At 40.6% G+C, this 14,968-nt stretch overlaps 3 protein-coding genes across 19 annotated transcripts in view; all 3 read right to left on the bottom strand.

Moving 5' to 3' along the window:
- The window catches only part of pxk (PX domain containing serine/threonine kinase), a 41,581-nt gene extending 37,406 nt beyond the window's left edge, over positions 1 to 4,175 (bottom strand). For 14 of the 17 annotated variants that reach the window (XM_029692763.1, XM_029692766.1, XM_029692764.1 and 11 more), the window contains exon 1: positions 3,632 to 4,175. In XM_029692763.1, the coding sequence (XP_029548623.1) occupies positions 3,632 to 3,733 (102 nt within the window). In that variant the 5' untranslated portion in view covers positions 3,734 to 4,175. The remainder of the gene's footprint in view (positions 1 to 3,631) is intronic. The other 3 variants (XM_029692781.1, XM_029692780.1, XM_029692778.1) reach the window with 2 other exon arrangements.
- A 303-nt stretch (positions 4,176 to 4,478) lies between these two features.
- Positions 4,479 to 5,665, bottom strand: LOC115149945 (hydroxyacyl-thioester dehydratase type 2, mitochondrial-like). Its single transcript, XM_029692761.1, has one exon. The coding sequence runs from the start codon at positions 5,638 to 5,640 to the stop codon at positions 5,110 to 5,112; it is 531 nt and encodes a 176-aa protein (XP_029548621.1). The 5' UTR covers positions 5,641 to 5,665; the 3' UTR covers positions 4,479 to 5,109.
- A 21-nt stretch (positions 5,666 to 5,686) lies between these two features.
- Positions 5,687 to 13,923, bottom strand: rpp14 (ribonuclease P/MRP 14 subunit). Its single transcript, XM_029692762.1, has 6 exons — positions 13,796 to 13,923; positions 13,351 to 13,469; positions 12,934 to 13,018; positions 6,649 to 6,725; positions 5,865 to 5,943; positions 5,687 to 5,764 (listed from the first exon to the last, which is right to left on the bottom strand). The coding sequence occupies exons 2-6, from the start codon at positions 13,440 to 13,442 to the stop codon at positions 5,708 to 5,710; spliced, it is 390 nt and encodes a 129-aa protein (XP_029548622.1). The 5' UTR covers positions 13,443 to 13,469; positions 13,796 to 13,923; the 3' UTR covers positions 5,687 to 5,707.
- Positions 13,924 to 14,968: the final 1,045 nt, after the last annotated feature.

Genomic DNA, 14,968 nt, shown 5'->3' with positions numbered 1-14,968 from the left:
CTAAAGCATCATTATTCACACGTCATTCAGGATTATCCGTAATCATGATAGCATCCACATTAATGTAGACATGTTATGAAACATATTCTATTCTCATTTACAATAAAAGTGAATCCGAAATGACACAATAGCTAATTTACCATGAATTTATATTGTGCACAAAATAATCTAACACACAACCAAAACAAACAGCAAATTCATCCATAAAGTCTGTAGTCACAAGCTTGATCGAGTCAGTCCTTCACTAAAAGCTTGATCGAGTCAGTCCTTCACTAAAAGCTTGATCTAGTCAGAGATTCACTAAAAGCTTGATCTAGTCAGTCCTTCACTAAAAGCTTGATCTAGTCAGTCCTTCACTAAAAGCTTGATCTCGTCAGTCCTTCACTAAAAGCTTGATCTCGTCAGTCCTTCACTAAAAGCTTGATCTCGTCAGTCCTTCACTAAAAGCTTGATCTCGTCAGTCCTTCACTAAAAGCTTGATCTCGTCAGTCCTTCACTAAAAGCTTGATCTCGTCAGTCCTTCACTAAAAGCTTGATCTCGTCAGTCCTTCACTAAAAGCTTGATCTCGTCAGTCCTTCACTAAAAGCTTGATCTAGTCAGTCCTTCACTAAAAGCTTGATCTAGTCAGTCCTTCACTAAATTCTCCTCCAGGAGACAAAGGCTTACTGAACTGATGGCAGACTTTTCTAGAAGCGATGAAAAAGATTATTATTATAAATGATTATTGATAAGGCCTACTTTCTCCTAGCCTGGATCCATCATGAAATTATTATGAATATTTTTCACTTCATCAAACTTCATTACAAAACGGAAGGATTGTGTTAGGATCCGGGCTAACTTTCCCTGCCTTATGTGAGGCATGGTTAACTGAGATCAACTTGCTGTCGTCTCCTCGTCACGCCCGTCTCATGTGATTCCTCCGTGATGAAGTTACTCCCACACTCAAAAAAACAGAAGACAGGGATAAAAAGGAGACGACATAGAACAAGAAATACTAGAAGAGGTAAAGCCTCTCGGGAACATGATAGACTGTTCTAGTAGTGCTATTTCTATAGGAGAGGACACAGTGGTCAGCAATCCTTCTACCGTTTCACTCCAGTCACAATGTTCTATGATAATATGCATGTTTCACTGCATATTTAGTTAACCAGGGACATATTCAATCGAGCAGTAGGCGTGCAGGATCTAAGATCAGTGTTGCCTTTCAGATCATAACGAAGAAGACTACATGGAGAGGGGAGACCTGATCCTAGATCAGTGTTGCCTTTCAGATCATAACGAAGAAGACTACATGGAGAGGGGAGACCTGATCCTAGATCGGCATATCTACTCTGATACCTAGTATTCAAACAGCGTTCCCCCAAATCATTCACTACAGCTGAAGGCTAACACTATAGGCCTGAGAGGGTAGTACTGTGGATACGTCTCAAAATGGCACCCTATTCCCTACGCAGTGCACTACTTTTGACCAGATCCCCATAGGGCCCTTGACAAAAGTAGGGTACTATATAGGGTGTCATTTGGGACACAAACTAAGGTCTGACTGGGTGACATAGTAGTACAGTAGCTGGAATAACACAAGCCAAGGGCCCAAAGGTCTGGTTTAAACCTCACCAGGATAATCCACTGCAGGCCACTTAAACACCACTGAGCCTAAGCTATATGCCACTCACATAAACATTATTGTTCAATGTGCTAAAGTTGATACAGTCAGGCTGGCAGCAAACTGTGGTACATCCCAGTTTATAACAACGACACCCGAGTGTATAACCAAGTCTCTTTTTCTTGACATTCAATTCATATCTGATAGGTCATGCCCATAGAGGGCACCTGCCTGTTAAAAAAAAGAAAAAGTAAAATTACAATTCTGTAACAATACCAGCCACCTCGCAGTTTAATGCAGTTGGCTTTAGCTAGCCCAGAGAGGTTTCCAATCAACTCAGTTAGAGTAGCTAGCTTGTCTAACTATATTAGCTGGCAAGGTTGGTAGACTTTAGAAAAGCAAGCAATAACTAGATGTACTGAATAAAGACTCACATTCCTTTCCGTCTTTTACCCAGATTTTAACAGAGAAGCATAGAAACAGTTTATTCTACCCAGATTTTTAGCAGCGATGAAGAGAAAGTTTATTTTATCCAGATGTTTGTTTATATATTTTTTTTAAAACACCAGTCAGGAGGATAGAGACAGCTCAAGAGCAGAGGAGGCTGGTGGGTGGGGCTATAGGACAGGCTCGTATTAAATGGAACTGGTGTCAAATGTGGTTTCCATATGTTTGACACATTCCATTCCAGCCATTGCAATGCGGCAGTCCTCCTATAGCTCTTCCCACCAGCCTCCTCTGCTCATTTGGTACACTAAGATAAGCAGAAAAAGATAAAACAATGATTTAAACAATGATTATGGCTCTAGATTGGTCTTTGAAAAATGATAAATAAAAATGCTATCCACAAGTTCATCTGATTCTGGAAAAGTAGATAAAAAGGCTTCATTAGTAATAAACTCTAAGTACCCAGCCATTCTCACGCACTTTATGCCCCCAAAAAATGATTTTTGGGGTGCACGACAGCCCTGATTCAAATCCATATTATCTAGTTAGCCATGTAGGCTACCTTAAGTTATCATTTCACCCTGACTTTACCCAATACAATTGTATCATCAATATGTGGCATTTGGTCTACCAGTAAGGTTATTTCCACAGTTTGGCAGTGTTTATTGTGAAAGACTCAACAGTGACTGTATAAAAAGGAAGGCTCTCAACCCAACTCTGGCAACGGGAATGACACAAGAACATTCATCAAACGGTCACACACTATTTAGCAAAAGGCCCCATAAAACAATACATTACATTTTAGTTAACAGCTGTCATTGTTAAATAGACAAGAAAAAAAAAAAAAAAAAAAAAGAGTTGTTAGGTTGAGTTATACGTTTGCTCGTTTTACTCTGTTTGGTTCTTAATAAAAACGGTAAGCGATTTCCGTAATGAATACACCCCTGAGCTAAACTAGCTTGAGTAAAATGGCTAAGTAGTTAGCAGCTGAGGTAAACTAGCTTGAGTAAAATGGCTAAGTAGTTAGCAGCTGAGTAAAATGGCTAAGTAGTTAGCAGCTGAGTAAAATGGCTAAGTAGTTAGCAGCTGAGCTAAACTAGCTTGAGTAAAATGGCTAAGTAGTTAGCAGCTGAGCTAAACTAGCTTGAGTAAAATGGCTAAACAGTTAGCAGCTGAGCTAAACTAGCTTGAGTAAAATGGCTAAACAGTTAGCAGCTGAGCTAAACTAGCTTGAGTAAAATGCTAAACTAGCTTGAGTAAAATGCTAAACTAGCTTGAGTAAAATGGCTAAGTAGTTAGCAGCTGAGCTAAACTAGCCAGCTGACTGTCAAAAAAATGTCAACACGCGAGTCGATGGCAGCCGTTTTTACAACGAACTGGTGGATAAACACTTTCCAAACACGTCGTACACAAGCGGTAAACAACCGTTAATGTTAATTAAGAGACCAACGACACTGGTTTATAGAAGAAGAAAAAAAGGTCTGACACCATAAATAGCTGTTTGTTAACCTTCACCGTGATAAATTAGCTAGCTAACTACTTCCTCAGCTTGTCCCCTTGCCTGGTCGAACAAGACTCACCGTGTGAGAATGTAGATTTTGGCTAGCCTCGATCAGTGCTGTAAGGGCCACCGTGTCATCCAACAGCACCCTTCCCGGGGACTGTTTCTCCAAAAACGCCATCCCTTGGCGCCCGATCAAAGTAACGAACCAAACGATAAAACACCTTCGGGGTCGGGAAACTAACGCAGATGGACGTGAAGTCAAGCTAGCTAGCTAGCTGAGTATTTAGTCAGAAATGAGGTCAGGAAACGCAGCGTTGACACTTGACAGAATTGAGATTCCGATCCTACGCTTGTTAACAGCTGCACTGGGGTCAGACAGACTTCCTGTTTAAATTAAAACAAGAGCGAGATATGGCTAGGGGAAAAACCTACCTCCAAAACAAGGATGAGAAGATTGGAAAAACTGCTCGTTTTTTTTCGTAGTTGTTCAATCTTCTCAGTGTAACAGTTGGGATAATAAGACCATTTTGGAGTACAACACATTTCTCAAGCCATATACTATCTTGCATCGACTCTGCTGTGTTTTAATCGGAACAGGAAATCTGTCTGACCCCAGTGCAAGTGTAAACTAGCGGTAGGAATCGATGCTGGCTAGGTTGACACAGGCAGGCTGTGTCATCAGACCAAGTTCAGGACTGGTAATGGTGCTAGTAACTAATACATAGCTGCCTGTAGCTGCCTGTATTTCACAAGACAGGTTTGGTCATACATTTGGTAATCTGATTAGGAAAGACATTTCGAATAAGTACAACAATTGGGTTTGAAAGATCTATGAAGTATATGTCCATGTGTGATTATTAAAAACTATGATTGTGTTTATATTTATCACTAAAGAAACAATACAACATGCATTGTAGGCAGCCTTGAAAATGCTTAGATTCAATTTATTTGGAACTCAGATATGCCTATATACATTGACCTAGGTCTTTATTATGTAATTTATTTACAAAACAGCTAAGAAGGATCTTTGATCAAACAAAAGTAGTTCTCAAATTCAATTAATCATAATTTAACCAAAGAACATTGTGCACATTTTTTTGTAATACAAGAGCACAAGACCATATAACAGCTATTAGAAAAGTATGAGCAAAACAAGGATCATTCCAGTGCCACTGATTTAACAGGCATTTGTCAGGAGATGCTTTGGAGGTAGTCCCACAACATAGACACTACCTCTGAGCTGTTCCTAGAGGGATGTGAGACGGATAGATTGTCTATCACACAGGTACTCGAGCCATACAAAAACATAAAAAGGATCTCCAAAAAGCCAGTTAAACAAAAAGGACAGGTTTACCACAACATATTTTAAATCCCTGCCGCCAGAACCAAATCTCACGTTAGCTCAAGTCTGTCATGTCAAGAGAGATGACAATAGTTCCACCAACTAGCTTCAAATACAGTCCGTTTGTGCTAACATTCAACTCCTTCTCTGTCAGCACAAACAGACTGGATTTGAGGCTACAATATTCCCTCCAACTGTTATCATCATCATCATCACACCCTTGGTTGCTGATCCTCTGGCATCATGATCATGACCTCCCCCTCCATGACCACTTTATCTTTGACAGAGCAAGTCACTGCGATGAAGGCGAACGACATCTTGATCTTCTTCACCACGGCTTCAGCCAGAACCTCCTCCCCGATGTACAGCGGCGCCGGAAACCTGATCTCCTGGTACAGGAAGATACAGCCGCTCCCCGGCATCTTGGTCCCCAGAATGGCCGAGATCAGTCCGTTTATCAGCACGCCGTGGACGATGGGCGTTTCGAACGACGTGGTCTTGGCATAGGTCGGATCCAGGTGAATGGGGTTTATGTCCCCGGTGAGCTCGGCGAAGACCGCCACATCCCTGGCGCTGAAGGCCTTGGTGAGAGAGGCCCGCTCCCCGACATGGAGGTGACGTGGCTGGGGTAATGTAACCGACGGCAGGGGTCCCCTGGACCTTTGAATGCAGTTAAGAGCTGCATAGTTGAAATTAGAGCACAAATGTTGTTTACTAAAGACATTTCTGAAAATGAAGTTCATTCTAAGTATTGTTTTGTCTTTACAGTGTTATGGGTCACTGTGTTGATTCAAGAACCAACAGCTTTGCTCAGTCCAGTTCCAGCTCACGACTATTCCCAGACAGAGTTAACAGGAAAGGTGACACCTGGGAAAGGAAGAGGGGAGAAGAGTTTAGTTTTGATACAGATGTTTACATTATGCAGCAGGGTTGGTCAATTCGAATTAAAAGGCAGTCAGTAGTTTACCTGAGTAACTCTGAAAGAGCACCGTTCATTCTGATAGGATCCCAACAGTGTCAGGGCACTCCACAACTTCACCAGACCACTGAAAGAAACAAACAGACCCGGTCACATCCTCTAAAGAAGGAATTTCCAACCCTGTTTCTGGAGAGCTACCCTCCTATAGGTTAACTCCAACCCTGTTTCTGGAGAGCTACCCTCCTATAGGTTAACTCCAACCCTGTTTCTGGAGAGCTACCCTCCTATAGGTTAACTCCAACCCGGTTCCTGAAGAGCTACCCTCCTATAGGTTAACTCCAACCCTGTTCCTGGAGAGCTACCCTCCTATAGGTTAACTCCAACCCTGTTCCTGGAGAGCTACCCTCCTATAGGTTAACTCCAACCCTGTTCCTGGAGAGCTACCCTCCTATAGGTTAACTCCAACCCTGTTCCTGGAGAGCTACCCTCCTATAGGTTAACTCCAACCCTGTTCCTGGAGAGCTACTTCCTATAGGTTAACTCCAACCCTGTTCCTGGAGAGCTACCCTCCTATAAGTTATTATGATTTTTTTTTGTATTTCACCCTCTTTTTCTCCCCAAATTCGATCTTGTCTCATCGCTGCAACTACCCAACGGGCTCGGGAGGCGAAGGTGGAGTCATGAGTCCTCCTTAACACCCGCCTGCTTAACCCCGGAAGCCAGCCGCACCAACGTGTCGGAGGAGAAACAGTTCAACTGACTACCGTTGTCAGCTTGCAGAATTTTGCCCAAGACTTGCATGCGGGTGTAAATTGTATGGCCAGTTAGTTACCTGTTGTACACACGCAGCACGCCTGTTAGTGCTCTCGCATCAAACTTCAACAGATCAAAAGGGAATGCACTTCCAACCTAAAACAGAGGACAGAAGTTTGACCAAAAAATGTTAAGCGCTGTTTTCAGCTCAGACTATCCTAACTTGAATAGAAATATCCTCACCCCCCGGGCCAATCAACTAGAAATAACCGCACCCCCTGGCTAATCAAATAGAAATAACCTCACCCCCAGGCTAATCAACTAGAAATATCCTCACCCCGGGCCAATCAACTAGAAATATCCTCACCCCCGGGATAATCAACTAGAAATAACCTCACCCCCAGGCTAATCAACTAGAAATATCCTCACCCCGGGCCAATCAACTAGAAATATCCTCACCCCCGGGATAATCAACTAGAAATAACCTCACCCCCTGGCTAATCAACTAGAAATAACCTCACCCCCTGGCTAATCAACTAGAAATATCCTCACCCCCAGGCTAATCAACTAGAAATAACCTCACCCCCAGGCTAATCAACTAGAAATAACCTCACCCCCAGGCTAATCAACTAGAAATATCCTCACCCCCGGGATAATCAACTAGAAATATCCTCACCCCCGGGATAATCAACTAGAAATATCCTCACCCCCAGGCTAATCAACTAGAAATAACCTCACCCCCAGGCTAATCAACTAGAAATATCCTCACCCCCGGGATAATCAACTAGAAATATCCTCACCCCCGGGATAATCAACTAGAAATAACCTCACCCCCGGGATAATTGCAAACAAGGATTAAGTGTCTAGTGTGAGAGACTGGAATGGGAAATACTTTTACATTAAACACCTCTTAATCAATGGAAACGGAAGACGGCAACAAGTACAAAGTGTTGCATAAAGCAATGTAATATGAAGAATAACCACAATTCCCTCGACATGAGGAATACAGAGTTGTGAGATTCACTCTATACATTACATCTATCAACATTTAGTATATTACATCTATATTAACAACATTCAGTACATTACAACACTCTATACATTTACACTTATATCAACAACATTTAATACATTACACTCTATACGTTACATCTATAAATCAGCAACACTTAATACATTACATCTACACTACCGGTCAAAAGTTTTAGAACACCTACTCATTCAAGGGTTTTTCTTTATTTTGACTATTTTCTACATTGTAGAATAATAGTGAAGACGTCAAAACTATGAAATAACACATATGGAATCATGTAGTAACCACCCTTTGCCTTGATGACAGCTTTGCACACTCTTGGCATTCTCTCAACCAGCTTCATGAGGTAGTCACCTGGAATGCATTTCAATTAACAGGTGTACCTTGTTAAAAGTTAATTTATGGAATTTCTTTCCTTCTCAATGCGTTTGAGCCAATCAGTTGTGTTGTGACAAGGTCGGGGTGGTATACAGAAGATAGCCCTATTTGGTTAAATATAGCTTCGTTTGATCACGTCCTGTTTCAGACCGTGTGTTGCAAAATGAGAGACCCAACTTATTTTGCCGTTGTTCCGGTGCTCTCTTCGATTCCAAGCTGCTTTCAAAACACCGACATCTACTGGACACCGTAATTACAAATATATTTAGAATTTTGTACGTAACGTTTCACATGACCGGTAGCTTAGCAGATAGTTCCCTATTCTATGGGACATTCAGAGACATGAGGGTATGAGGTCGAATCCTATTGAAGGCACACTGTTTTGAAAATTGTTATGTGAAACCACACTTTCTGCAGTGTTGTTCAAATAACTTGTTTTATTTAGTATAAACTTTTGTCTTAAGCATCCTAAATAATGCCATAGATTCAGTTTTTTTATTATATAGTAAACTTGAAGGCAAAAAAGGGAAGAATGATGTAAGATGCGAATGTGGCATTCCAACTAATTATAGGCTCCTACGATTTACCGCTCCGCTACGGAGTTTTGAAGAAAACAGTTGGGGGGGAAAAAATTCTATTAATCTGATAATCACACGCTGTTATATTACTGACCAGCAGATGTCACTAATGTGCACTGAACAGAATGAAGTTACGGCACAATTTGGTGTAAAGCACCCGAAGCCTTCAGAAAGCCTCGGTTTCCCATTACTAGTTGTTAGACCGTGGAGTCACAAGCACTTTCTTGCGGTTCTCTCTATCAGTCAGACAGATGCAACAACGTATTGGTGACATGCTGCTTTCCACAAGCATTATACAGTTACACTATTAGTTTCTGTATCTTACTGTCAGCTAATTTGTCTTTTCATAGTAAGTTGTGGCTAAAATAAATCTTGTTAGCCGCTAATGGTAAATCGCTAGTTATCTGGCTAGCTAGCTTGCTTGCTAAATGTACTAAGAGTCTAGCTAGCTAATACAGCCTGGTACCAGTGCTGGTGTAGGCCTAGATCAGCATGTTGTTTGTGCAACAGTATCTTCTAAATACTGTTGGAATAGGCAAAGTATGAATATGTTAGCTAGCTAGCTACATGAAGCAAGAGAACATTTAATGCAATATTTAATTAGGGTCACCTGTTCTGTCCTTGAGCTGTTTCTGTCTATTAATCTTCTGGATTGTGTCATGTTTTGTGTGGAACCCAGGAAGAGTAGCTCCTGCTTTTGCAATAGCTAATGGGGATCCTAATAAAATACCAAATACCTGGAAACACTGACCAACACTTTGGTTCCTACCCTGTCAATATTTCCTCCCTGGCTTATTCATTCATTGTCATGACAAACCACAATGTATCGAAGGTTCTGCCCACTATATTCCAACTATAGAATTACAATATTCATTCTCTTTCCATGATTTCAACAGTTCAATTAACTAGACCTAGATGTTTTGCCAATATCATGTAGCCTGTTGTGGCAGTGTGGAAATGATAACAAAAGTGCAGGGGGAAAAAAAAGGGTTGTCCCTGACTAAAAATAAATTGGTCGACCGAGAGTCATCTGTTATTTCGACCAATCAATTGGTCAAAATGTTACCTTGTATATGTATATATAGTCCTGTGTTTGAATCAAATCAGTTATATGCACTGAGCTTGTATTATGCTTTAAGTGTACTGTTTGATTAAATAATTAAAAACTATCTAAATAAAAGTTGCACTCCCCATGTATAATCTCCCAACAATTGAATGGGTATTTACCAACGTTTCGGCATCACTGAGCCCCGAAAAACATTGGTAAATGCGTTGATTATACATGGAGTGTGCGACCTTATGTTAATAGTTTATTCGCCGTTAGTCAGCACCTCCACACACTATTATTCTGGGTGTGCATCAGCGCAAGTTTTTTTTTACCCTGATTAAATATATAAGACATGACTAGAGGGAGTACGACCACAATTGATTTGATTGTGCTGGGCTCAGACTTGCTGCACTTTGTTAAAATAAAAAATAAAATATATATATGACAGCGAGTGACTGTGACTAGCACCTCTCCTCCCTGCTGCAGCGACCACCACAGAACATCAACGGTGTTTATCGCGCTGTCCGTGTTGCTGAACCTGCAAAATCATTTCTGACCTTAAAAGTTGTTACTGAAATCCCTAATTCGTTTATGAAAAAAAAAAATCCCTATTCCCTCAACCCTTGCTCTCTTTGTGACGCATGTAAGCATGTGACCAATATCGCTTGACCTATAGCCTATCATAAACTGGTTATAACAAACTCTAAACACCATAACACCTGACTACAAGATAGATGCAGATGACGTGACAAATAAACTTGAAACGGGGGAATGTTTGATTGCTCAAGAGGTAAAACGGGAAGTCATATGTTTGTAGTTGTGGAAAATACTAGAGATGGGAAGAAACAAAAGGTAAGGAAGAAGCACTGGGGGCCAAACATGTTAGATTACAACAATGTTTCTGACTATTTGGCACAATGTAAACAACACTAAACACCAGAGAGTCTGTAGTAAGTTTTTTTTTAGGGGAGGGGGGGGGTTACAGCAAAGACTAAACACAGTCGCATGCATGCAATTGCCGACATGGAATAGTGTATTTATTGTTTACAATAATTATTCAAGGGTCGCTTTGTTATTTTAAAACAAACGCTTGATTGCATTTCAAATCATGAATGACTCGTATGCTGTGTATTATGACATGAATGAATTGTTGACTGATACAGTAGCCTATATAAAAGTATTGATATATAGGCCTAATTTACAGTATTAAGATTAAAACAGGATGTGCTCTTAGGCCTAGAATTCGATGGTGGTTACACAATGCTGCTATACTAAAGCCTACTAATGATAATGACATTACTTATTATAATGACCATAATAATAACAATAACGAGATCAAAAGTTTAGAAATATAAATTTTTCGGACAATTTGGAACAGTGTAAACACTAAATAAATTATAATACCAGACGCTGTTCTAACAGGGACAAAACGTGTAAAAACTTTATTACAGCAAAAGATTTTAAAAAAGACACTTGTTAAATTGTTTATCAGACTTTGTTTTTGCTTGAGGCTTGGTGCTCATGGAATTAGTAGGATATTAAACAAACAGGCAACACAAGCAGGATCAGTCTTATTTCTGTAGTTAGATATAGATTAATAATTTATAAAGCCAGGCACGTTTAACAGTTTGGCAACAGCGATCGCTATCCAACACAGGATAAAGTGCATTTTTGATCAAATATTTATATATATTTTTTGTGTTGCACCATTGTTCTTACAATGCCTTTGGAAAGTATTCAGACCCCTTGACTTTTCCCACATTTTGTTACGTTAACCTTAATTCTAAAGTCGATATAATAAAAAGGATCCTCAGCAATCTACACACAATACCCCATTATGACAAAACAGGTTTGACATTTTTTGTAGATTTATTTAAAATAAAAACAGAAATACCTTATTTACATTAGAATTCAGACCCTTTGCTATGAGACATGAAATTGAGCTCCGGTGCATCCTGTTTCCATTGATCATCCTTGAGATGTTTCTACAACTTGATTGGAGTCCACCTGTGGTCAATTCAATTGATTGAACATGATATGGAAAGGCACACACCTGTCTATATAAAGGTCCCACAGTTGACAGTGCATGTCAGAGCAAAAACCAAACCATGAGGTCAAAGGAATTGTCCGTAGAGCTTAGAGACAGGATTGTGTTGAGGCAAAGATCTGGGGAAGGGTACCAAAAAATGTCTGCAGCATTTAAAGTCCCCAAGAACACAGTGGCCTCCATCATTCTAAAATGGAAGATGTTTGGATCCACCAAGACTCTTCCTAGAGCTGGCCGCCCGGCCAAACTGACCAATAGGGGGAGAAGGGCCTTGATGGTCACTCTGACAGAGCTCCAGAGTTCCTCTGTAGAGATGGGACAACCTTGCAGAAGGACAACCATCTCTGTAGCACTCCACCAATCAGGCCTTTATGGTAGAGTGGCCAGACGGAAGCCACTCCTCAGTAAAAGGCACATGACAGCCCACTTGGGGTGAGAAACAAGGTTCTCTGGTCTGATGAAACCAAGATTGAACTCTTTGGCCTGAATGCCAAGCATCACATCTGGAGGAAACCTGGCACCATTCCTACGGTGAAGCATGGCGGTGGCAGCATCATGCTATGGCAATGTTTTTCAGCGGCAGGGACCGGGAGACTAGTCAGGATCAGGGCAAAGATGAACAGAGCAAATTACAGAGAGATCCTTGATGAAAACCTGCTCCAGAGCGCTCTGGACATCAGACTGGGGCGAAGGTTCACCTTCCAGCAGGATAACGACCCTCACCACACAGCCAAGACAACACAGGAGTGGCTTCGGGACAAGTCTCTGAATGTCCTTGAGTGGCCCAACCAGAGATGTAGAAATTATTTTTGTTTGAAGTTGGATTGAACAGTGTAAAACAATCAGAATGGCAAAAGCCTCATTGAAAGCCCTTATAATGTATGCATTGCCAGCCTAGGGTCACGAACTACACAAAGCATATTTATAACTTTTTACATTTAAGTCACTTTAGCAGACGCTCTTATCCAGAGCGACTTACATGACCAATTAGGTTTAAGTGCCTTGCTCAAGGGCATATCGGCAGATGTTTTCACCTAGTTTGTCTCTGGGATTCGAACCAGTGACCTTTCTGTTACTGGCCAAACGCTCTTAAAATCGCTTGGCTACCTGCTCTAGTTATTCAAACACATACAAAAATACCATCAAAACTGTAAAAAAAAAAAAAAAAAAAAGTAAAATATTGTGATATGAAATTTTGGCCATATTGCCCAGCTCTAATCCATATGGATTTATTCTGTTTCATTTCAGTTTCGGATCCAGTCGGTCTAGCTTCACTTTACCTCTCCATACAGGTCCCTGAGGCCAGAGACGATGAGCTGCTTCAGTTGGGCTGCACTGAGTCTGGTGTTTTCATTCTCTAACACCCTGAGGAAGAAGCGGTTCAGAAGAGGTCATGAATTAACAAGTGTTCAAATCAAAATCTTTGTGAATCCATGCATCCTTACTGCAGGTTCAAAATGCATACACTTGGCACAGAGTAGTTTGAAAGTGAGTTGTGAACACTGATGCACTGTCACCTCACAATTGTTTTTTGTCTAGTGTGTACTCTACTCAGGGAAAGGAGTTGTTCCTGACCACGTGATCAGATCAGGGGAAACTATAGAGCTTCGGGGAAAGAGGCAGGAAGTAAACATTTTTTGTTGTTTGTTGTTGCATCAAATGGAAAGAAACTTTGATCAAGTGGTGGTGACACTTACAGGGAGATCCTCATATAGTGGTAAACGGATGTGTTTTTGTACACAAGTCGCTCATAAGTCGCAGGTTCGTCCTTTATGTCTGCGCGCCGCATTCTATTTGGCTACAAGCGTCGCGTGTCCTTCAAAACAACCAAAACAAAAAGCAGCAGTACGGTTAAAACTACTATGGTCTGAAAAATGTAACGTTAAGTCAGTATTTTAGCCTATAGCATGTCAAAGGTGATATACAAGTTTTGGCGATTCAATACATTGCAATGAGTAGGTAATAATGATTGAACGTTATGTACAGTTAGTTCATTGTTGCAGAAACCTGGATCCGATGAGGCTAACGTTAGCTAGCAGCTAACTAGCCAGCTACTGAGGATTGAAATGGGCCTAGTTAAATATCTGAAATATTATATTGGTTATTGATGACAGAATCGTTTACTGTACTTTATACACTCACCAACGGCGTCAACGTGTTGCTGTTGAATCCACTTTAACCTTTGTTTTTTTTATATAAAAGGCTGTAATAAGAAAGTAGCCTGTTGATAAGTGCTAAGACCCAACGTGACTTAACTAAACGTGCTTTCCCTGAAGCTACGCATGCGCAGAACATGTAAACAGTGGTAGAATTTAAATTAAAACTCCTCCCTCTTAAAAAACCCATTGGATAAGAAGGTCAGAGGGGCGGGACCTCGGGGGGCTTTCAATTCAAATTCAAAGGAGCTTTATTGACATGGGGGAAAAAAATGTTAACAATGCTAAAGCAAGTGAAGTAGATCATATTACAAAAGTGAATTAATTATACATCCAAGCTTTTTCATCCAATGGATTTTGAGAAGGAGGCGAGGAGAGAGTGTATATGGGACACGAGGTGATCCAATTGAGTTTTTTCCCAACGAGAACAGAAAGGCCGAGGACTCTTGCTAAAATCAAGTGTCGCCACCTAGCGAAGCAATGAGGCATTAACACAAATCAACGCTTATTGGTTCAGCATATGTTACAGCGGGTTCAGCGAAATGCTTATGTTACCAGTTTATATCAGTGCAGTACAATGTCAAACACACACATTATAAAAATGCAAATGAAAAAAATGAATCAAGAAATATCGGAACGAATTGGCGTTGTTGAATACTCCTTTCTGATTTTTATATAATATATTTTATATATGTTATATATTCTAGCGTGCGTTATTTCCCTATAACGCACAGTGTATTTGCACGGTAGAATTGAATAGCAATAGTTAATTTTACAGGTTTTGTTTGAGATGTTTTTGAAAGAAAAAGTCAAACAGAAAACAATAATGGTATTGTTGAATTGGATTTTAATAATAGTCTGATAGTTTGGTTAGCTAAACATATAGTAAGTCTGTTTGTTTGGTTATCACTCTTAGCAAACTTCCTGGCTATTTCAGGGGACTGAAAATACGCCAAGGATCTATGTGATACTGATCACGCTATCCGTTTTTTTTGTGGGGGTAGATATGGTTGTCCTTGTTCGATAGAGCCATTGGACATCTTTCCGCGATGTTCCTATCATTGCTTAATATATAAGCTGACACATTTTAGTCCAGTCTCTGAAAGACCACAACTTCTATGGATCGGTGCTTCGTCATCTGCCCCCGCACCTTCCCCAA

The sequence above is a fragment of the Salmo trutta genome, chromosome 16 (assembly GCF_901001165.1).
Source record: "Salmo trutta chromosome 16, fSalTru1.1, whole genome shotgun sequence".
NCBI lineage: Eukaryota > Metazoa > Chordata > Actinopteri > Salmoniformes > Salmonidae > Salmo > Salmo trutta.
Note: the sequence above shows the minus strand (reverse complement) of the source record. Positions and strands in the feature narration are given on the sequence as shown.

Coding starts and splice junctions, on each gene's coding strand:
- LOC115149945 (XM_029692761.1), bottom strand. CDS start 5,640: ATGAACTTCATTTTCAGAAATGTCTTTAGTAAACAACATTTGTGCTCT.
- rpp14 (XM_029692762.1), bottom strand. CDS start 13,442: ATGCGGCGCGCAGACATAAAGGACGAACCTGCGACTTATGAGCGACTT. Junction 5,944..6,648: donor GTGCTGCGTGTGTACAACAG/GTAACTAACTGG, acceptor TGTTTCTTTCAG/TGGTCTGGTGAAGTTGTGGA. Junction 5,765..5,864: donor GCTCTTTCAGAGTTACTCAG/GTAAACTACTGA, acceptor TTCCTTTCCCAG/GTGTCACCTTTCCTGTTAAC.